This window comes from Arachis stenosperma, chromosome 4 (genome assembly GCF_014773155.1).
Source record: "Arachis stenosperma cultivar V10309 chromosome 4, arast.V10309.gnm1.PFL2, whole genome shotgun sequence".
Taxonomy (NCBI): domain Eukaryota; kingdom Viridiplantae; phylum Streptophyta; class Magnoliopsida; order Fabales; family Fabaceae; genus Arachis; species Arachis stenosperma.
Window position 1 is genome coordinate 100,202,008 of NC_080380.1, and position 23,849 is coordinate 100,225,856.

General features: G+C 38.8%; 3 protein-coding genes across 3 annotated transcripts; 2 read left to right on the plus strand and 1 right to left on the minus strand.

The window, feature by feature from the left end:
* Positions 1-1,301: 1,301 nt before the first annotated feature.
* LOC130975250 (L-type lectin-domain containing receptor kinase S.4-like) lies at positions 1,302-3,518 on the plus strand (the record flags this gene model as incomplete). Its single annotated transcript, XM_057900067.1, has 1 exon — positions 1,302-3,518. A coding segment is annotated over one exon (2,028 nt), but the record flags the coding sequence as incomplete, so codon positions are not given.
* A 1,398-nt stretch (positions 3,519-4,916) lies between these two features.
* Positions 4,917-7,574, plus strand: LOC130975251 (uncharacterized). Its single transcript, XM_057900068.1, has one exon. The coding sequence runs from the start codon at positions 4,917-4,919 to the stop codon at positions 7,572-7,574; it is 2,658 nt and encodes an 885-aa protein (XP_057756051.1).
* A 401-nt stretch (positions 7,575-7,975) lies between these two features.
* LOC130975252 (protein MAIN-LIKE 1-like) lies at positions 7,976-10,992 on the minus strand. Its single transcript, XM_057900069.1, has 4 exons — positions 10,921-10,992; positions 9,507-10,249; positions 9,336-9,423; positions 7,976-9,241 (listed from the first exon to the last, which is right to left on the minus strand). The coding sequence occupies exons 1-4, from the start codon at positions 10,990-10,992 to the stop codon at positions 7,976-7,978; spliced, it is 2,169 nt and encodes a 722-aa protein (XP_057756052.1).
* Positions 10,993-23,849: the final 12,857 nt, after the last annotated feature.

A 23,849-nucleotide genomic window follows, 5' to 3' on the forward strand; every position in this document is an offset into this window, starting at 1 on the left:
CCATTCTATTGAATACTCCACGTTCTGATCCTATTTATATAGCACATACTCCTTAATAAATCAAATTAAATAAATTCGATTTAATCAAAATGCATACCTGTACTAGTAAATCGAATCAATTAGATTCGATTTACCATGATTTTTGAAATGCTATAAATCGAAACAGGTTGTTTCGATTTAATATACGTTATATTATTTTTTAGTAAATCGAATCTAGTGAATTCAATTTACATTGGTTTGTTGTTACATCTAGCTAATTCGAATGATATAGATTCGATTTACATAGTTTTATAGTCAAAACGAAATATGCATATAAACTTATTGCATTTAGGACATTTATGTAAAAGAAAAGTACAAGTAAATAATTTCTACTCAGCTAATTTTAAACAATTGTATTTAATATGAGAAAGTTTAGGAGGCCAGCACTTTTAACCAGTAAAAGAGAATTGAGTAATTTTATACTATTTAATGAAATTTTACACTATTAAAAGTACTAATAATAACTAATTGACGGTTATAAATTATAAAACTTACTAACTTTTTAGCACTCTTTATTTAATAATTATTATTTTTATATTTTTAAAAAATAAAATTTAAATAATTACTAATTATTATAGAATATAATTTAAAAATACTTATTGAGTTGTTATTAGTTACATCCTTGTTAGATATCTAAGAAGGTTGGAACGCAAAATTGAAACCCATTCACTTTGTTGAGGTGATTTATCCTTAAAAACAATTTCTGAAAATTCTAATGCCATGAATAAGTGCTTTTTTCTATCGTAATTGAAAAAATCTTTGAGACAAAGCTGTGTACTGTAGAAGTAGAACAATGCGACGTCTCCATCACCGTACTGCACGCGTCACTCTCAACTCTCAGAAAAAGCACCATCATTCAATTCCCCCATCCCACTCTAATCTTTATCCTTAGACCTCTGTTTTTTCCTTCCAGTTGTTGACTTACACTGTACTACACCTTTGTGAGCTGCAACACCCAAAAAACCCAAACAAGCATTTCCTTTCTTTATGCATCGCTCTTCTCTTGTCTCGTATATTCTGACCCTTCCATGTGACCAAAATTTAATCTCTTCTGTCTTCTCTATGCTTTCCACTTTCTCCCATATGCATTTATTCTCCAAACCAAACGATATCTTATTATTATTTATATATTATATGTTCGTTTTTCTGATTGATTATTCTACTGTTTGTTTTGTTCTACCACCACCAACCTTTTCAAATCTGCACCCTTTTCCCGGATCTCTTTCAATAACCTTCTGTAGTTGTCATGGCCAGAAACATGAAACAACAACTCTTCTGTGTTGCTGTTCCTTCTTATCCTAGTTTCATCTCAGCCGGATCAGCTTCTCTATTCCGGATTCAAGAACTGTGATGCAACCAACATCCTTAAACGGCATAGCAGAATCGAGAAAAACGGTTTGCTAAGATTAACAAACGAAACAAGCAGATTAATGGGTCACGCTTTCTACCCGTCACCATTTCAGGTCAAAGACAAAACCAGTGGTAAAGTTCTTTCTTTTTCAACTTCCTTCGCTCTTGCTATTGTTCCTGAGTATCCCAAGCTCGGTGGCCATGGCTTAGCCTTCACCATAGCCACTTCGAAAGATTTCAAAGCTCACCCAAGCCAGTACTTGGGTCTCTTCAACCCAGACGATGTTGGTAACTTAACTAACCATCGTTTTGCTGTTGAGTTTGACACTGTTCAAGACTTTGAATTCGATGATATAAATGATAACCATGTTGGGATTGATATCAATAGCTTGCAATCCAATGCTTCTGTTAATGCAAGTTACTATCTTGATGATAATGGGTCAGGGAAATTGCAGGATTTGAATCTCAAGAGTGGGAAACCCATCATGGTTTGGGTTGATTATGATTCTGTGAAGAATGTTCTGAGTGTGGCAATGTCTCCAACTTCTTCTAAGCCTAAAAGGGTAACTTTGTCATTTGATGTGGATCTCTCACCCATCTTTCTTGATACTATGTATGTTGGATTCTCTTCTTCAACAGGGTTGCTTGCTAGTTCTCATTATATATTGGGTTGGAGCTTTAAAATCAATGGTACAGCACCAGTTCTTGATCTTGCTAATCTACCGCAACTTCCAGGTCCAAAGAAGAAGCATAACTCTCTGATAATTGGGATTTCTACTTCGATTTCGGTTTTGGTTTTGTTTGGAGTTGCAATTGGGGTTTACCTCTTCTGGAAGATGAAGAATGCAGATGTAATCGAAGCGTGGGAGCTCGAGATTGGGCCGCATAGGTACTCGTACCAAGAGCTGAAGAAAGCTACCAGAGGATTCAGGGACAAGGAGCTGCTTGGACAGGGTGGATTTGGAAGGGTTTACAAAGGGATATTGCCGAATTCGAAGATACAAGTGGCTGTAAAGAGGATCTCACATGAATCAAAGCAGGGGTTGAGGGAATTTGTATCGGAAATTGCGAGTATAGGCCGACTCAGGCACCGGAACTTGGTTCAATTATTGGGATGGTGCCGGCGCCGCGGAGATCTTTTGCTTGTTTATGATTTTATGGCTAATGGGAGTTTGGATAAGTACTTGTTTGATGAGCCAAAGATTGTCCTGAATTGGGAACAAAGGTTCAAGATCATAAAGGGTGTTGCTTCAGCCCTTTTGTATCTTCATGAGGGCTATGAGCAAGTAGTTATACATAGAGATGTGAAGGCTAGTAATGTGATGCTTGATTCGGAAATGAATGGGAGACTAGGCGATTTCGGGTTAGCGAGATTGTATGAACATGGTGCTAATCCAAGCACAACAAGAGTTGTTGGTACATTGGGGTATTTGGCACCAGAATTGCCTAGAACAGGAAGGGCAACCACAAGCTCCGACGTGTTCGCGTTCGGCGCGCTTCTGCTAGAGGTAGCATGCGGGCGCAGGCCTATCGAGCCGAAGGCGTTGCCAGAGGAGTTGGTTCTTGTGGATTGCTTGTGGGAGAAGTTCAAAGAAGGGAGAATACTTGACATGGTGGATCCAAGGTTGAATGGGGATTTTGATGAAAATGAGATTCTTATGGTGCTGAAATTAGGGTTGATATGTTCAAATGATAATCCAAATGCTAGGCCTAACATAAGGCAAGTTATGAGGTATTTGGATGGAGAGGTTGAGTTGCCAGATGAGATGAGAAAGCATATAAGTTCAAATCATGAAGGGTTTGATGAGTTCTTGCATTCACTTGCTTCTTCGTCATTTGATACTGGCTCCTATATTGGAAATAGAGACATGGATAATAGTTTTACTTCTTTTGGTTATTCTCCTCAGTCACTTCCTCAAGCTAGAGGAGAAACAAGGTGATTCATTTCTCCTCCATTGTTCTCTCTTTTCAATCTCAGAGAAATGTGATTTGTCTTAACACCCAATGGTGTCTCAATTATACGCAGTCTTGTACCTCATCACATGAATGAATTATTGAAGTTGCAATGCCAATTAGTTTCTGACCCATCATTTCATAATACACTAAATACAGTTAGCTATTTTTGTTTTCCTCTGTGTTTTGGTGTTCGGTTATATTAGGGTGACAAGATATTTTATTTAACTCCTATCCGTAATTTACATATTAGTCAATTATTTTGACAAAACTTAAAGAATACAAAGTAAAGTAAATGATAGTTAAAGATTGCAAATAAGATAATTTTGGATTATTTTGAACTGATTTTTTTTTCAATATTTTTGTTTTACCTGTTCCTAATGAATTGATATTATTCAAAATTCATGTATTTAATTAGAAGAGGAGGCCATATTTGTAATGGATCATTATTATCATTATTTTTGTACATTGTTAAACATCAATTATCAATTTTGATAACTTAGGTGGATTGATATAAAAGAAAGATATGGATGTGTAAACTGATTAAGGATGTTGCTCTCCTTGTACAAATAATCAGATGTTGCGTATAATCATAATATCTTATTCCTCGGATGAGGGAAAATCTAAGGCACGGAGCATGACCAGGAGAATTAATTTTGACTGGGAATTATATTGGTGTGGTTGACATTCCATGTATCAATGTCTATTGATACACACATATTCACATGTCATGGGAGACTCATTGACCAAATAAATAATTAGTAAATTAACAAAGTACTAATATTCCGAGTGTTTTCTTTTATAAAACACAACGGTGAATTAAGTCTATTATTATTTACTTAAATATCAAGGAATGCCATTGTATCTACTTAATAGTTTTTTCCGGTTTACGATGGTGAGGTATCATTTTTTTATTAATCTATTTTTCTTTTAAAATGATTGTACTATTTATTCTTCTAAATTTATTTTAGAAAAATATTTTTAATTAATATAATTATATTATAATTAGTATTTAATGAATGATACATAAGTATACTAATTTAAGAAATTAATTTTATTATAATTATATCAAATTAAATATTTAACATATTATTAAACTACTTATCAATTATCAATTAAAAATATTTTTAATAATTTTATTTATAATAATAATAATAATAGGGTAAAAAACCCAAATAAGCCAAGGAGAGCTCCAAATTACTCAAATCAGCCAAATCAAAAATCCACACCTGAATCCACCAGGACGAATTATTATATAATTCGAATCAATTAGATTCGAATTATACTATCAAGTAATTCGAATTGATATAATTCGAATTACTAGGAAGGCAATGAATTAAAGTAATTTGAATTGAGTTAATTCGAATTACCAGGAAGGAAACAAAATAAAGTAATTCGAAACAAGTTGTTTCGAATTATACTTATCAAATTCGAATTTAGTTAATTCGAATTACTAGGTTAGTTTGTGATACAACCTAATTCGAAATAAGTTGTTTCGAATTACATATATATAGTGTGAGCCAGAGCTGTATATATATGCTGTGAACTCATGATGCTCTCAACAAAGAGGGGAGATGGCTAGTGAGGAGAGTTTCCTAGTTCTAATACATTACAGAGGGTCGATTAAGAGAAAAACTCGGTCCGGCGTGAAGTTCACTGATAAGGATCCCCTATGTATTATCGTGACGCCAACAACCACCTACGATGCTCTTGTTAGCTCTGTGCTGGAGAAGCTTGGTCTTGAAGGAGTTAAAAGGGTCAAGAAGTTTTTCTACCGCATTCCAACAGCGGTGCTCCATGACACCGTGAAGTTTGATTGTTTCACAATCGGTAGTGACGAGGACTTGCAGGTTATGTTTCTTTCTCGTAGGCAGTTTCCCGAGGTAAGGACACCAGAGCTGTTGGCAAAGTTGGTTGATGTGGTATCTAGCTCGGGTGGTTCGAACCGGAATGCCAATACTATAGCCGCGGTTGCCGGCTCGAGCTCGAGACCTGCTGTTGCTTCATCCTCTGCTCCTGTGTATGAGCCACCGATGCAGCCTGTTGCGTCCCCTTCGTTTGCCGTTGATCTGAGCGGCAATGTTGGAGAGGAGGTTCGGTATGGGGAACATATTCCCACCGAGGTTCGGTATGGGGAACATATTCCCACCGAGGTACATTGTCCCACACCGGCTGGTGTTGGTGATGGTATGTTTGATGATCCAGATGACGATGACGTGGAGCCGGATATGATCGCTGATGAAAGTGGCGATGATGTTGGAACTACTGTTCCGAGAAGGGCTACAGGTGGATCTAGTTCTGGCACACAGCAGTATCCACCCCATTTTTCCTCGTTGGACCTGGATACCATGTGGCAGGACGAAAATGCTCTGCAGCCCTCAGGATTTGGCGCTAGAGATACCGAGGGGTCTGCCGGTATGAACGAGTTCCAGGTTGGCCAACAATTTCAGGATAAAGATGAGGCGCTGTTGAGTGTGAAGACGTACAGTATCCGTCGAGGGGTCCAGTACAAGGTCGTTGAGTCTGACTACCGCAGGTATGTGGGAAAGTGTTTTGAGTTTGGGAATGGGTGCACATGGCTAATTCGGTTGAGTCTCCGACAGCGGAAGGGTATCTGGAAAGTGAAGCGATACAACGGACCGCATACATGTCTTGCCAGCTCCATCTCCAGCGACCATAGGAGTCTGGACTACCATGTCATATCCACCTTCATTATGCCGATTGTTAGGGCTGATGCAGCTGTGAACATCAAGGTGCTTCAAAACGCCACGGCCGCACACTTTGGGTTCAGGCCTACGTACAGGAGGGTATGGATGGCGAAGCAGAAGGACGTTGCCGTCATATATGGGGACTGGGACGAGTCGTACAATGAGCTCCCTAGGTGGGTTTTAGGAGTTCAGCTGACGATGCCTGGCACTGTAGCCGTCCTCAGGACTTGCCCTGTTCGAGTTGGGGGACAGGTTGACGAGTCTCAGGTTTATTTTGATAGGCTGTTCTGGACTTTCCCCCCTTGTATCCAGGCATTCCGTCATTGCAAGCCTTTGGTGAGTATTGATGGCACCCATCTATATGTGAAGTATGGGGGAACACTGCTAGTCGCCATTGCACAGGACGGAAACTCGAACATCCTCCCCGTGGCATTTGCACTAGTTGAGGGTGAGAATGCTGAGTCATGGTCTTTCTTTCTTTCCCACCTCCGTGAGCACGTGACACCTCAGCCGGGTCTGTTAGTTATTTCAGATAGCCATAACGGCATCAAGGCAGCCCTCGAGGCTCCGGATGGGGGATGGCTACCCCCTGCTGCGTACCAGGCGTTCTGCATTCGACACGTTGCAGCGAATTTTGCCTTGACATTCAAGGGAAAAGATGCCCGGAGGCTTCTTGTTAACGCCGCATATGCCAAGACCGAGGTGGAGTTCGACTACTGGTTTGACATTCTGCGCTTTGAGAATCCGGCAATGTGTGACTGGGCGAACCGAATCGAGTATTCGTTGTGGACACAGTACTGTGATGAGGGTCGGAGATTCGGGCACATGACGACCAATATTTCGAAATGTGTCAACTCAATCCTGAAGGGGGTAAGAAACCTCCCTGTTTGCTCGCCGGTGAAGGCCAGATACGGAAGGCTAGCTGAGCTATTTGTCCGTAAGGGTAGGGAGGCCGAGGCTCAGATGGGTACTGGACAACAATTCAGTCAATACCTAGTAAAGTGTATCGAGGCCAACCTGAGGACAGCCAGGTGCTTCACGGTGACTGTTTACGACAGGGATAACTCGGAGTACACCGTTGCTGAGACGACTCCGACAGGTTCATTCTCTCTTGGTACATACAGGGTCTCGTTAGGGTCTAAGACTTGTGATTGTGGATACTTCCAAGCACTCCATTTTCTCTGTCCGCACGCACTGGCATGCTGTGCTTATTCACGACTTACATGGCAGCCTTACGTCCACGAGGTCTATCGCCTGAGTTCCGTCTTCGGTGTCTATCAGATGGGATTTACACCTCCCATTCCAGAGGATTTCTGGCCACCTTACACCGGGCCTACCGTTATACCGGATCCGAATATGAGGCGTGCGAGGGAGGGTCGTCCTAGATCCACAAGAATTCGCACCAACATGGATGAAGCAGATCCGAACCGGCCAAAGAGATGTGGCCTCTGCAGGCAGCCAGGTCACACCAGGCGTAGTTGTCCACAAGCCGCAGGCCCCAGCGGGACTGCTGCAAATCAATAGGATATTTAGTTTGTCTGTTTTTAGTTGTTAATCTATTAGCACTTGTCTTCTACTTCAGTTAGCAATCATTGTTCTCCGTTAAACTAACTTGTTTCCAATGAGTAATGAAACTTGTTATTCGTACCAAATATTTCTGTTGAATGTCTTTTAAATGATTGAAATTAATATCTAAAATAAACAACATTATATCATGGGATGACTGATAATGAATAACATAACATCAAACTATATATCATAACATAAAAGTAGAAGACATCAAAGTAAATGACATAACAAAACATCAAAGTACATAACATAACATCGAATATCATAACAACAAAGTACATACCATAACAATGATAACCAACCAATAAGGTACACAATATACATATAACAACATGACATACACCACCATCCATAGATCATCTAAATAGGTGCGATCCAGTGCCGCAACGGCGTGAGACCCGTGTGCGGTAACCCCTACGTATAAGTGGCTCCTCATCCTCAATCGAGTCGTCGCTGTCATCCGGAGCTGGCTGTCTCGGGGTCATAGGCGCAACATGCACGGGTCTGGATGATGACGGGCCGGCAACTGAATGTGACCCAACAGTCTGGGCCGATGCTGGGGTCCCACCCATGGCAAAAGGATGCGCAGCAGCTACCGTGGCAGGCTCATTCAGATCTACATCCAGCGGTGCCTGTGCCCCTGTCGTATGAACCCGTCCAGCTGCAGCCTCATCCTCCTGCATGATGGTCCGGATATCATCAAGGAAATGCGGCCCACCGAACTCGGCCACAATGCCATCACTAGCAAGCAAGTCTCCAAACATCGAGCCCGGACTCACCCATGGAGTGCTCTCCTGAAGGGTATGATCATCACCGGGAACACCTATGAAATAATCTCCAAGACCTCCACCACCAAGCCCAGCATCAGTGTGACTCGTGGGATCTCCCATACCAGATCCACGCAGCCCACCATCATGCCCGCCATGATGGGCCCTATCAACCCCCGCAACATCACCTCCCCCAGGCATCTGGGCACCCTCTCTAGCAGCACCCACCCTCCTCCTGCCTCCACGACCACGAACTCTCCCCCCACCCCTAACTGGGTCGTCGACGTCATCCATAGCCCGATCCACCCAGTTCCACTCACGCTGGCTACGACGTGTCCCAACTTGTGCTCTCCGCACAACACGACGTCTGTCAGGAACATCCTCGACCCGGTCCATATCTGGAAGTCGGCCTGCACCCCTCTGCGTCGCCTCATCTGGAATAGGAACACTTCTCGAATCCCCCAATAACATCTCCGGCGACAAAAACCTCTTTCCGTGCTGATACCACCATGTCAAGAACTCATGTGACGGTCCGGGGTCGGGCACGATATCAAACTGTAGAATGTGATCCGCACGCTCCTGCCAGTGAAGATGCCACTCAGGGTACTGTGCCGGGAACCAACGGTCACCTCCTCTCCCGTCCTTTGACATCAGGAAGTCGATGTTCAGGGCGGGAGACGGTGTGGGCTGAACGCCGCCAAACTGAGGTAAAACTCTATCAACCTGATGCCACTCGACAACCGCAAAATAAATCAGGGACGTCCTGCATCGCCATAACATCGTATGCCGAGGCTCCAAGACCTCAAGATGGACAACCTGGATGACGTCGAGTGCGCTATAGGGCATCCATATGAACTGAAAAAATCAAAATAGAATCGTTCGTACAGTTATGTCAGACACTATAAACTGAAACAATGATTTCAGATACACAAATATTCTGCGTACTTACCTGCCGAGGCTGTAACAAGTCGATCTTCATGCGAGCCATCTGTACCCGAGGTCCCTTGTTGCTAATCCCAGGATTGTAACCAAACCATCTGCGTACGAGAAAACAGAAAAATTGGTTGCATAATTGAAAATAAAAACAAGAAGAATATATAGTACAAAACAATAACGGTACCTCGAGGCAAGGGGCCAGCTGATCTCATCATACCCAGATGGTCTAAGAGTGGGAAACCTCCAGAAGATCCAAGACTGTAATAACTGTAACGGGCCAGCTAACTTCACCACATGTCTGTTGGTGACTCGGCACATGCACCTGTACAGCCATGCTAGTGCTGTCGACCCCCAACTGTAGCGACCCATCTCCTCAAGCCGAGCAACATAAGGTAGCCATCTGATGTGTATACGATTGCCGGACTTGTCAGCAAACAGCTGCGTACCCAATAACATCATGATATAGGCCCGGGCAAAGCGCCTAACTGTCTCCTCATCTGCCCCGTCTGGACATTCTGCAAATGTCTCCTGAAACCAGGTGCAGTTGACTGCGAATTTCTGCACCTGGTTCTCGGGAGGTAAAACACCGAGCAACTCATGGAACCACTGCCAAGCAGGTCTCCCACCCTCAATGTAAAGGTGGAAGTCGGTAAGGCAACCACTAACGTAATCTCCGTCGACTGGCAAACCCAGCCGGTATGCGACGTCCTGAAGCATGATAGTGCACTCTCCGAACGGCATGTGGAAGGTGTGCGTCTCAGGCCGCCACCTCTCGACGAATGCACTTACTAGGGGCTCGTCTAGTCGGAACCATCTGTCGTTCAGTCTCGCAAGATGGTACAGTCCGGCCATCTGCAAGTACGGAACGTACCTCTCATCAAGACGCATCCCCTGCTGCCGCCTAACGCTGGATATGCAACGACGAGGCTGGCCAGTACATAAACCGCATAATTAGAACATATGCACAAACCACTAACATAAGCGATATATTTGATAAGGAACCATAAAATAAATCATGATGGGTAAAAGATATATGAAACAAACGACCGACATTTCATACACAAACCGCTCACTCAAACCACGTGCAAATACCATTAACAAAAACACATGCATTTTCATATTTATCATAAACCACTACCGTTAACCGCTAACCATCACTGAATCCACTATCCAGAACCGTTAACAAAAACCGAGTACAAAAATCGCTTACAAAAACCACTGGCCTAAACCGCTTGCTTAAACCGCTAACACTAAAATAAACCGCTAAAAAAAACCATTAACAAATACCACTGTCCTACACCACCAACCTAAACCACGACCCCAAACCGCTAACCATCACTAAAACCACTATCCAAAACCATTAACACAAACCGCTTACAAAAAACAATTTCAAATACCACTAAAAAAAACTACTGGCCTAAACCACTTGCTTATACCGCTAACACTTAAATAAACCGCTATAAAAAACTATTAACAAAAACCACTAGCCTACACCACGATCCTAAACCACTATCCTAAACCGCTAACAGTAACATAAACCATTATAAAAAACCATTAACAAATACCGTTATCATAAACCGCTTTCATAAACCACTAACCTCGTCGTTGATCACACCGGCGATATGAGCTACTCCATCCAAACGATAAAGCCTTTCCGGATCGTCCCCCATCGACAAAAAAAGCCGCTCTGGTCTTACTCGTACTGAACGTTGGTCTTTTTCTCTGGGATTTGGTGGGGTTGGAGAATGAGAAAGTGATTCGAATGAACTTGGCTCGAACTCCTTTTATAGCCGAATCCCTTGTAATTCGAATCAACTTGATTCGAATTACTATGCAAATCAATTTTCACCTAATTCGAATCAACTAGATTCGAACCTCTCTAATGTGCACTACTCCTAGTAATTCGAATTAAGTAAATTCGAATTAGATAGGTATAATTCGAAACGAGTTGTTTCGAACTTCATTATTTTGTTTCCTTCCTAGTAATTCGAATTATATCAATTCGAATTACTTGATAGTATAATTCAAATCTAATTGATTCGAATTATATAATAATTCGTCCTGGTGGATTCAGGTGTGGATTTTTAATTTGCCTGATTTGGGTAATTTCGAGCTCTCCTTGGCTTATTTGGGTGTTTTACCCATAATAATAATAATAATAATAATAATAATAATAATAATAATAATAATAATAATAATAATAATAATAATATCTCTGATTTATTGAAAATGTAGATTACTAAAATTGATTAATATAAAAAACTAATAACCTTTTGAATGAAATATGTTAAAATTTTTAACCTAAAATAATTATATCATTAATATCAAGTGATACTAATAAATATTGATACAAAAATATTTAAAAAAAATGTATTTAAATTATAATAATATTGATAAAATATAACATTTACCCTTTTATCTTTTACGTGATATATTTTAAACCTTTAATTAAAATATAACCTTTCATGATATATTAAAAATAACCGGGTTATAAAATATATCACGTGATAATTATAATTTTAACCACATTAAATACCAAAGATATTTATCAAGATATTTATTAATTTTAACAAATATTTTAATCAGGTATTTTTATTCATATATTACTAAACGATATATGTTATGCATTTTACATTATATGAATTTTATAATCTTATTCCTAAGGAAGAAAAATATCTACTAATAAAATATTTTAGGGAAATATCATTTTTGATATATTTAAATATTTTTTGCATTTGTTATATCTATCTATCTATTTTTTATTTTATCTACTTAATATATTAAAATTGGATTTTTCTCCCAACTAATGAAGGTGAGGTGTCATCCCCTTGTAAGTTTTTTTTTCCAAAATGAATGCACTATTTTCTCTTCGAACTTTATTTTATAAAGGTTTAATTATTCTGTTGGTCCCTATAATTTCATGAAATTTTCAATTAGATCCTATACTTTTTTTTCCTTTTAATTGAGTCCCTACACTTTTTTTAATTGGGTCCCTACACTTTTTTTTTTCTTGCACCAAATTCTTTTTTTAATTGGGTCCTTACACTTTTTTTTCCTTTTATTTAGGTCTCTATACCAATTCTTTTTTTTAGTTGGATCCCTATAAAATTAAGCCAATTATTACTAAGAAGAACTTAATTGAAAAAAAATTAGTGTAGGGACTCAATTAAAAAGAAAAAAAGTATAGGGACCTAATTAAAAATTTTATGAAATTATAAGAACCAACAGAGTAATTAAACCTTTTATAAAAATATCTTTATTATAATTATACTACAATTAGCATTTAATAAATAATACATAATTATACCAATTTAAAAAATATTTTTATTATAATTATATAAAATTAATATTTAATATATTATTGAATTAATTATCAATCAAGAATAATTTTAATCATTTTAATTATATTAATTTTAATTATATTGATATAGTTCTGATTCTTATTCATTATACAATAATTTTATTAGTGGCAAGTTACTACGTTAATGGTGACCCATTTATATTACAAATATATGATATGATATGATAATAATATGCTAATAGCATGAGTTATTCTAATCATAATAAAATTCTTTTCAATGTACGGGTTATTCGGTTATTCTGTACTTATAAGTCTTTTTAATGATATAATAAAATAATAATAATAATAATAATAATAATAATAATAATAATAATAATAATAATAATAATAATAATAATAATCTACTTAATCTATTAAAATTAAATTTTTTTTAACTAAAAAAAGTGAGGTGTCATTTTTTGATGAGTTTTTTTTCTCTAAAATAAAAATATTATTCTTTAATATATTTACATTTATTATTTATCAATTTCTTTTATTTTTATTTCTCATGTTTGTTAAAGATTTCTTTCTAATTATTGTTAGTTAATTTACTTATTTTAGATATTAATTATTAATAAGTCTCCACAATTATTTTTCAACTATTAGTATTATTGGTATATTAGTATATTTTTAGAAATATTGAAAGTGAGATATCAATTTTTCATGAACTTTTTTCATTCCAAAATAAAAGCACTACTTTCAATATATTTATATTTACTATCTTCTCAATCTATTTTAAGAAAATATCTTTTTTATAATTATATAAAAATTAATATTTAATACATTATTATAATAATTATCAATCATTAAATATTTTTAATCATTCTAATTATTACATTAATTTATATAATTTAATTCTCAATTATTATGCAAGTTGATATATACGTTGATACAAGTTGATACTAATTATTATATTAATTGTTTAATAATAATTGTCGATCATTAATATTTTTAATTATTATTTTTCAATTATTATTTTTAATCAAGCATAATTAGTAGAAAATTGATACATACATTAATAGTAAATTTTCTCTCATATTTATTATTTAAAAGTTTTATAATTTTGACATAGTCTTTATTCTATTTTTTTTCTTTTTCATATCTAATAGTATTCTATTTTTTTTTCTTTTTCATATCTAATAGCTACTGTCTACTATCCTATCAATAGTATCACCCATAGTAAATTATATGAAGAAAAAGTATGAAAAATAAAGACCAGAATTATAAGACTATAGAAAGTCCCAGAACAAGACGGCTTATATAGAAATAGTTCTTTTACTAAATTAGTTTATTCTTTTACTAAATTTTTTCAAGTAATGATAAGTTCAATTTATAAATAGAGTTTAATTTTGATATACTAACAGTACAGTCATGCAATTACATTCGTTCTTTTGGATGACCATTCACGCATTCAATGTGAAAAGTAGTTATTTTACTGATGTGTTATTATATAATTGGATGCACGTGTAAAACTACTTTACATTATCAATGCATCAAAATTAAATTATTAAAAATATTTGTAATTCGTATTTTAAGTTAATTTTATAAGTATGCCATTCCACAAGTCAAAAACAACTTTAATTTTAGTATTACTATTTAGCCAGTTCACAACAATAACCTCAACTTGCAATATATAAGTGATCCTAATGACAACATGAGTGCGAGTGAGAGAGCGAGAGAGAAGGGGGGAACACTGAGTGGGGTAGAACTAGGAATTTTCAGACAAGAGATCCAAGAATTTGGAATCGAGAAGAGTACCAACGCCTGCAAAACGTATCCTTTTCAGTTTTTGTCAACAATCTGCCGAGTGATATCTCGAAGAAGGAATTATTTCAATTATTCCATTGGACAGGACGAATCAATGACATTTATCTGGCTCGAAAGGTGAAAAATGGAGTTGTGTATGTGTTTGTGTTTATACGATATACAACAAAAGGAGGAGCGATGAAGGCTATAACTGAAATGCATCATACAAGAATAAGGGGTAAGATTATCTATGTAGGTGAAGCCAAGTATAGAAGGGCTATGGGAGAGGAGAACACGGAGACACGTAAGGGAGACCGTGTAAGAACGGCGTTGGAGAGTAGGGAACTCCAGAAGGGTGAAAGTTCTACAAGAATGGAAGAAGCTAAGAGGATAGAACCCGCCAAGGGCAGTCAAGGCAAGGGCTGGACAAGGAAGGTTGAAGTGCCGATAGCAAAAGAGAACTTCGAGTGGTTATTGAAGAGTCTAGTAGGCGGAACCACAAGCCCTATTGACTTCAAATCGTTATGGAGAGTTATTGTTAAGAACTTTCCTTAGGTTGTTGAAGTCAAGGAGCTTGGAGCGTACAAAGCCCTCCTAGTGTTTGATTCTGTGAAGAATGCAGAGGAAGCATTTACCTTCAAAATGAATAGTTTCTTACAATTCTTCTACAGTGTATGGAGATGGGAGGAATCTGAACGTAGTGAGACTAGGAGAGTTTGGCTAGAATGTCACGGAGTGCCTTTACATGTTTGGTCAGTGGAGACATTCAATACGATAGGCGGTTTATAGGGAGAACTACTCCAGTGAGATGATATGACGAAATCTGTCTTATCCTTCAGTGTTGGCTGCATGTTAATCAATATCTGTGTCTTTGATGTGATCAATGAATAGATTCATATCACGGTTGGGACCAGTGGTTTTGATGTATTTGTGAAGGAAATAGGACGTGAAATATATGGAGACGAATGCTTTTCGGAAGACGTAAGCGAAAAGTCAATAAGTGTAAACAATAGCACACCTACCGGCAAAATGGTGTCGACGGCGGCAGCTTGGGATCCGGTGGCTGACCTAATCAGGTCACGAGCTAACGATGGTGGTGAAAACAAGGGTACAATGGTCATAACGGATATTTTTTTGAATGAATGCAATCAATATAATTTATTGGCTTTGAAGACGCAACGAATGACGGATCCAATCAAAATTAATGAGTATAATGGTAAGGTTGATTTTGGGGAATCTGATGATTGCTTAGAAGGAGAATTAGAGAGAACCATTACTCAGATATGCTTGGAAAAAAGATATGGGGCCAAACAAGTGGAGATAAGTTGTCACGGTGGGAATATGTTGCTTGGGGATTCACAAATGAGGGAGGCCCACAAGGTTTCAAACAAACCAAGTCACCAAGTGGGGCAACTAATAACTGGGCCGGTAGAATGGACTGGGCTTGGGGGGCAGCTGGGTCGAGTCCAGAAGAAATATATCCGCGGTCTTCAGGGCAAGCTGGGCCGGGGGGGACCTGCAACGCGGAAGAGAATGCGGGCCGGGTCGGCTGCTTGGACGCGGATCCGGGTCTGGGAAGGAGATCTGTGGTCCGTTATTGGAAGCAGACCGCGAGGAGTGCTGCGCAACATCTCCTTCATTGGATGGCGCGAGCAATTACGAGGCGCAGGAGGAAGGACACCTGCATCCATGTGCGTGGAAGGAAGGCGCCGTTGGTGGGATTGGCGGGGAAGCGGCGGAACGGAGCCACGGGTAGGTGCAGAGCAACCGCGAAGGATTGAGCAAGGTGGAACGAAAAAAAGGGGTGACTATGAGGATGAACCGGAAGTGGTGGGGCTTGGTGACGAATGATGAGCGGATAATTTATACGCTTTTTGGCATTGTTTTTAGGTAGTTTTTAGCATGATCTAGTTACTTTTAGGGATGTTTTCATTAGTTTTTATGCTAAATTCACATTTCTGGACTTTACTATGAGTTTGTGTGTTTTTCTGTGATTTCAGGTATTTTCTGGCTGAAATTGAGGGACCTGAGCAAAACTCTGATAGGAGGCTGACAAAGGACAGCTGATGCTGTTGGAATCTGACCTCCCTGCACTCGAAATAGATTTTTTGGAGCTACAGAACTCCAAATGGCGTGCTCTCAACGGCATTGGAAAGTAGACATCCAGAGTTTCCAGAAATATATAATAGTCCATACTTTATTCGTGATTAGATGATGTAAACTGGCGCTCAACGCCAGTTCCATGTTGTTGCATTCTGGAGTCAAACGCCAGAAACACGTCACGAACCAGAGTTGAACGCCCAAAACACGTTACAACTTGGCGTTCAACTCCAAAGGAAGCCTCAGCTCGTGGATGGTTCAAGCTCAGCCCAAGCACACACCAAGTGGGCCCTGGAAGTGGATTTATGCATCAATTACTTACTCCTGTAAACCCTAGTAGCTAGTCTAGTATAAATAGGATAGTTTACTATTGTATTATTCAATCTTTGAACGTTTAGTTCTTAGACCTTAGGGGCTGGCCTCTCGGCCATGCCTGAACCTTCATCACTTATGTATTTTCAACGGTGGAGTTTCTACACACCATAGATTAAGGGTGTGGAGCTCTGCTGTACCTCAAGTTTTAATGCAATTACTATTATTTTCTATTCAATTCAATTTATTCTTGTTCTAAGATACCATTCGTACTTCAACCTGATGGATGTGATGATCCGTGACACTCATCATCATCCATCCGTATGAACGTGTGCCTGACAACCACTTCCGTTCTACAAGCGAAAGCTAGAGTGCGTATCTCTTGGATTCCTTAATCAGAATCTTCGTGGTATAAGCTAGAATTGATGGCGGCATTCATGAGAATCCAGAAAGTCTAAACTTTATCTATGGTATTCCGAGTAGGATTCTGGGATTGAATGACTGTGATGAGCTTCAAACTCGCGATTGCTGGGCGTGATGACAAACGCAAAAGAATCAAGGGATTCTATTCCAACATGATCGAGAACCAACAGATGATTAGCCGTGCCGTGACAGAGCATTTGGACCTTTTTCACTGAGAAGATGGGATGTAGCCATTGACAACGGTGATGCCCTACATACAGCTTGCCATGGAAAGGAGTAAGAAGGATTGGATGGATGCAGTAGGAAAGCAGAGATTCAAAAGGAATACAGCATCTCCATACACTTATCTGAAATTCCTACCAATGAAATTACATAAGTATTTCTATCCTTTATTAATAAATTAATTATCTCTTTATATTTTCAAAAACCCAATAATCAATTATTATCCGCCTGACTGAGATTTACAAGATGACCATAGCTTGCTTCATACCAACAATCTCTGTGGGGATCGACCCTTACTCACGTAAGGTATTACTTGGACGATCCAGTACACTTGCTGGTTAGTTGAGCGAAGTTGTGAGGTTATATTTAGACCATGGTATTGAGCACCAAGTTTTTTGGAGTCATTACTGGGGAATTAATTTCGAACAACAATTCAAGCATAAATCACAATTTCGTCCACCAAGTTTTTGGCGCCGTTGCCGGGGATTGTTCGAGTATAGACAACTGACGGTTCGTCTTGTTGCTCAGATTAGGTAATTTTTTTTATTTTTCTTTTCAAAAATATTTTTCAAAATTTTTTTTCTTTGTTTTCGAAAAATTATTCAAAATTTTTAAGAATGAATTCTAGTGTTTCATAAAACATGTTTTAGCTTGGCTGGCTATTAAGCCATGGCTAATTCACAGGATTTTGATTGAAGACTATGAATTCATTACTCCCTTTTTTCCAAAATATGTTTTCGAAAAATATACAAAAATACAAAAAATTATAAAATCATAAAAATAAAAAATATTTTATGTTTCTTGTTTGAGTCTTGAGTCAAATTTTAAGTTTGGTGTCAATTGCATATTCATATTGTTCTTGCATTTTTCGAAAATTCATGTATTCATGGTGTTCTTCATGATCTTCAAGTTGTTTGATGACCGGATAATTTGTACGCTTTTTCGCATTGTTTTTAGTATGTTTTTAGTATAATTTAGTTAGTTTTTAGTATATTTTTATTAGTTTTTAGTTAAAATACACTTTTCTGGACTTTACTATGAGTTTGTGTGTTTTTCTGTGATTTCAGGTATTTTCTGGCTGAAATTGAGGGACCTGAGCAAAAATCTTATTCAGAGACTGAAAAGGACTGCAGATGCTGTTGGATTCTGACCTCCCTGCACTCGAAGTGGATTTTCTGGAGCTACAGAAACCCAATTGGCGCGCTCTCAACGGCGTTGGAAAGTAGACATCCTGGGCTTTCCATCATCATATAATAGTCCATACTTTGTCCAAGATTTGATGGCCCAAACCGGCGTTCAAAGTCACCTTCAGATTTCCCAGCGTTAAACGCCGGAACTGGCACCAAAGTGGGAGTTAAACGCCCAAACTGGCATAAAAGCTGGCGTTTAACTCCAAGAAGAGTCTCTACACGAAAATGCTTCAATGCTCAGCCCAAGCACACACCAAGTGGGCCCGGAAGTGGATTTTTATGTCATTTACTCATCTTTGTAATTCTTAAGCTACTAGTTCCCTATAAATAGGACCTTTTACTATTGTATTTTTCATCTTGAGATCTTTGAATCTTTTGATCACTGGAGGCTGGCCTCACGGCCATGCCTAGACCTTGTTCTTATGTATTTTCAACGGTGGAGTTTCTACACACCATAGATTAAGGTGTGGAGCTCTGCTGTACCTCGAGTATTAATGCAATTACTATTGTTCTTCTATTCAATTCAGCTTGTTCTTATTCCAAGATATCACTTGTTCTTCAACTTGATGAATGTGATGATCCGTGACACTCATCATCATTCTCACCTATGAACGTGTGACTGACAACCACCTCCGTTCTACCTTAGATTGGGTGAATATCTCTTGGATTCCTGATACACGATGCATGGTTGATCGCCTGACAACCGAGCGCTCGCCTGACAAACGAGCCAGCCATTCCGTGAGATCAGAGTCTTCGTGGTATAGGCTAGAATTGATGGCGGCATTCAAGAGAATCCGGAAGGTCTAACCTTGTCTGTGGTATTCTGAGTAGGATTCAATGATTGAATGACTGTGACGTGCTTCAAACTCGCGATTGTGGGGCGTTAGTGACAGACGCAAAAGAATCACTGGATTCTATTCCGACATGATCGAGAACCGACAGCTGGATAGCCGTGCCGTGACAGGGTGCGTTGAACATTTCCACTGAGAGGATGGGAGGTAGCCACTGACAACGGTGAAACCCTTGCATAAGCTTGCCATGGAAAGGAGTAAGAAGGATTGGATGAAGACAGTAGGAAAGCAGAGAGACGGAAGGGACAAAGCATCTCCATTCACTTATCTGAAGCTCTCACCAATGAAATACATAAGTATCTCTATCTTTATCTTTATGTTTTATTCATATATCATCCATAACCATTTGAGTCTGCCTGACTAAGATTTACAAGGTGACCATAGCTTGCTTCATACCAACAATCTCCGTGGGATCGACCCTTACTCGCGTAAGGTTTATTACTTGGATGACCCAGTGCACTTGCTGGTTAGTTGTGCGAAGTTGTGTTTATGCCATGGTATTGAGCACCAAGTCTTTGGGGCCATTACTAGGATTCTTTGAGTTGTGAAAAGTAGTGATCACAATTTCGCGCTATCAAGTTTTTGGCGCCGTTGCCGGGGATTGTTTTGTGTATGGACAACTGACGGTTCATCTTGTTGCTTAGATTAGGTATTTTTCAGAGTTCTTAAGAATGAATTCTAGTGTTTCAAGGTGATGTTCTTATCATCACCAAAGCTGATTGATTCTCATCAATTTAGATCTTGAATGCAGTGTCCTGCTGAAGCTTGGCTATTCATGTCTAATTCCTTTAGACTGAAGCTTTAGACTAACATTGCATGATTCCTGGAATTCTCATTAAGAATTTTGATACCTTTATTTTCTTCTTCCACTTAATTTTCAAAAAATCCAAAAAAAAAAATTATAAAAATCATAAAAACAAAAAAATATTTTATGTTTCTTGTCAAGTCTAATGTCTCATTTTAAGTTTGGTGTCTTGCATGCATTGTTTATTTGATCTTGGTTCTATTTTCAAGTCAATAGTACAGGAGAACTGAAGATTCAGAACATGCAGCAGAGGAATTACACAGAAAAAGCTGGGCGTTCAAAACGCCCAGTGAAGAAAGACAAACTGGCGTTTAAACGCCAGCCAGGGTGTCTGGTTGGGCGTTAAACGCCAGGATGGCACAAGAGGGAAGATTTTGTTTTTAATGCAATTTTTTTTTCAAGTTTTCAAAGTTTTTCAAAATCAAATCTTTTTCAAATCAAATCTTTTCAATCAAATGTTTTCAAAATCAATTTCTCTCCTTTTTCAAAGATACTTGCTAACAATTAATGATTTGATTGAACATTTTAAGTATGTTGCCTTTTCTGCTGAGAGAGGTTTAATGTTTGAATCATATCTTTTCTTGTTAGGCAAGTCATTAATTTTTTTTAAAATCAAGTCTTTTTAAATTGTTTTTCAAATCATATCTTCTCAATCATATCTTTTTAATCACATCTTTTTCAAAAAGTTTTCAATCATATCTTCTTCAAAATCTTTTTCAAAATGTTTTTAAAATCTTTTTAATTAATTTTTGAAAAATCTCTTCCCCTCTTCTCACATCCTTCTATTTATGGAGTATCACTCCTCCTCAATGCACAATTCGAACTCTATCTCACTAAGTTCGAATTCTTCTACCTCTTTCTTCTATTTTTCTGTTCCTCTGACACTTCAAGGAATCTCTATACTGTGACATAGAGGATTCCACATTTTCTTGTTCTCTTCTCTTTCATATGAGCAGGAACAAAGACAAAGGCATTCTTGTTGAGGCTGATCCTGAACCTGAAAGGACCTTGAAGCGAAAGCTAAGAGAAGCTAAGGCACAACTCTCCGAGGACCTAACAGAAATCTTCAGAGAAGAAGAAGACATGGCAGCCGAAAACAACAACAATGCCAACAATGCAAGGAAGGTGCTGGGTGACTTTACTGCACCTACTCCCGACTTCTATGGGAGAAGCATCTCTATCCCTACCATTGGAGCAAACAACTTTGAGCTTAAGCCTCAATTAGTTTCTCTAATGCAACAGAATTGCAAGTTCCATGGACTTACATTGGAAGATCCTCATCAGTTTTTAGCTGAATTCTTGCAAATCTGTGACACTGTCAAGACTAATGGGGTTGACTCTAAGGTCTACAGACTTATGCTATTCCCTTTTGCTGTAAGAGACAGAGCTAGGATATGGTTGGACTCACAACCTAAAGAAAGCCTGAACTCTTGGGAAAAGCTAGTCAATGCCTTCTTGGCAAAGTTCTTTCCACCTCAAAAATTGAGTAAGCTTAGAGTGGAAGTCCAAACCTTCAGACAGAAGGAAGGAGAATCCCTCTATGAAGCTTGGGAAAGATACAAACAATTGATCAGAAAGTGTCCCTCTGACATGCTTTCTGAATGGAGCATCATAGGTATCTTCTATGATGGTCTGTCTGAACTATCCAAGATGTCATTGGATAGCTCTGCTGGAGGATCTCTTCATCTGAAGAAGACGCCTGTAGAGGCTCAAGAGCTCATTGAAATGGTTGCAAATAACCAATTCATGTACACTTTTGAAAGGAATCCTGTGAACAATGGGACAAATCAGAAGAAAGGAGTTTTTGAGATTGATACTCTAAATGCCATACTGGCTCAGAACAAAATATTGACTCAGCAAGTCAATTTGATCTCTCAAAGTCTGTCTGGAATGCAAAATGCACCAGGCAGTACTAAGGATGCTTCATCTGAAGAAGCTTATGATCCTGAGAACCCCTCAATGGAAGAGGTGAATTACATGGGAGAACCCTATGGAAACACCTACAATTCTTCATGGAGAAATCACCCAAATCTCTCATGGAAGGATCAACAGAGACCTCAACAAGGTTTCAACAACAATAATGGTGGAAGAAACAGGTTTAGCAATGGCAAGCCTTTTCCATCATCTTCTCAGCAACAGACAGAGAATTCTAAGCAGAACCACTCTGACTTAGCAACCATGGTCTCTGATCTAATCAAAACCACTCAAAGTTTCATGACTGAAACAAGGTCCTCCATTAGGAATTTGGAGGCACTAGTGGGACAGCTGAGCAAGAAAATTACTGAACTCCCTCCTAGTACTCTTCCAAGCAATACAGAAGAAAATCCAAAAGGAGAGTGCAAGGCCATCATATGGCCAAATTTGGAGAGGAGGAAGAGGCAGTGAACGCCACTGAGGAAGACCTCAATGGACGTCCACTGGCCTCCAATGAGTTCCCTAATGAGGAACCATGGGAATCTGAGGATCACACTGAGACCATAGAGATTCCATTTGATTTACTTCTGCCATTCATGAGCTCTGATGAGTATTCTTCCTCTGAAGAGGATGAGTATGTCATTGAAGAGCAAGTTGCTAAATACCTTGGAGCAATCATGAAGCTAAATGACAAGTTATTTGGTAATGAGACTTGGGAGAACGAACCTCCCTTGCTCACCAAAGAACTGGATGACTTGTCTAGGCAGAAATTACCTCAAAAGAGACAAGATCCTGGGAAGTTTTCAATACCTTGTACCATAGGCACCATGACCTTCAAGAAGGCTCTGTGTGACTTAGGGTCAAGTGTAAACCTCATGCCTCTCTCTGTAATGGAGAAGCTAGGGATCTTTGAGGTGCAAGCTGCAAGAATCTCACTGGAGATGGCAGACAACTCAAGAAAACAAGCTTATGGACTTGTAGAGGATGTTCTGGTGAAGATTGAAGACCATTACATCCCTGCTGATTTCATAGTCCTAGAGACTGGGAAGTGCATGGATGAATCCATCATCCTTGGCAGACCCTTCCTAGCCACAGCAAAGGCTGTGATTGATGTTGATAGAGGTGAACTGATCATTCAAGTGAATGAAGAATCCTTTGTGTTTAAGGCTCAAGGATATCCCTCTGTCACCATGGAGAGGAAGCATGAAGAGCTTCTCTCAAATCAGAGTCAAACAGAGCCCCCACAGTCAAACTCTAAGTTTGGTGTTGGGAGGCCACAACCAAACTCTAAGTTTGGTGTTGAACCCTCGCATTCAAACTCTAAGTTTGGTGTTGGGAGGTTCCAACATTGCTCTGAGTATCTGTGAGGCTCCATGAGAGCCCTCTGTCAAGCTACTGACATTAATGAAGCGCTTGTTGGGAGGCAACCCAATGTTATATTTTATCTATTTTCCTTTGTTATTTTATGTTTTCTGTAGGTTGATGATCATGAGAAATCACAAAATCAATTGAAAAAGCAAAAACAAAATGAAAAACAGGAAGAAAAACAGCACACCCTGGAGGAAGAACCTACTGGCGTTTAAACGCCAGTAAGGCTAGCAGATGGGCGTTTAACGCCCAGTCT

Bases quoted from the DNA above. Each gene is read 5' to 3' on its own strand.
- LOC130975252 (XM_057900069.1), bottom strand. From the start codon at position 10,992: ATGGGGGACGATCCGGAAAGGCTTTATCGTTTGGATGGAGTAGCTCAT. The intron at 10,250-10,920 runs GTTAGTGGTTTA...TGTACTGGCCAG, and splicing joins CCGGTGTGATCAACGACGAG to CCTCGTCGTTGCATATCCAG. The intron at 9,424-9,506 runs GTACCGTTATTG...TCTCGTACGCAG, and splicing joins AGCTGGCCCCTTGCCTCGAG to ATGGTTTGGTTACAATCCTG.
- LOC130975251 (XM_057900068.1), top strand. From the start codon at position 4,917: ATGGCTAGTGAGGAGAGTTTCCTAGTTCTAATACATTACAGAGGGTCG.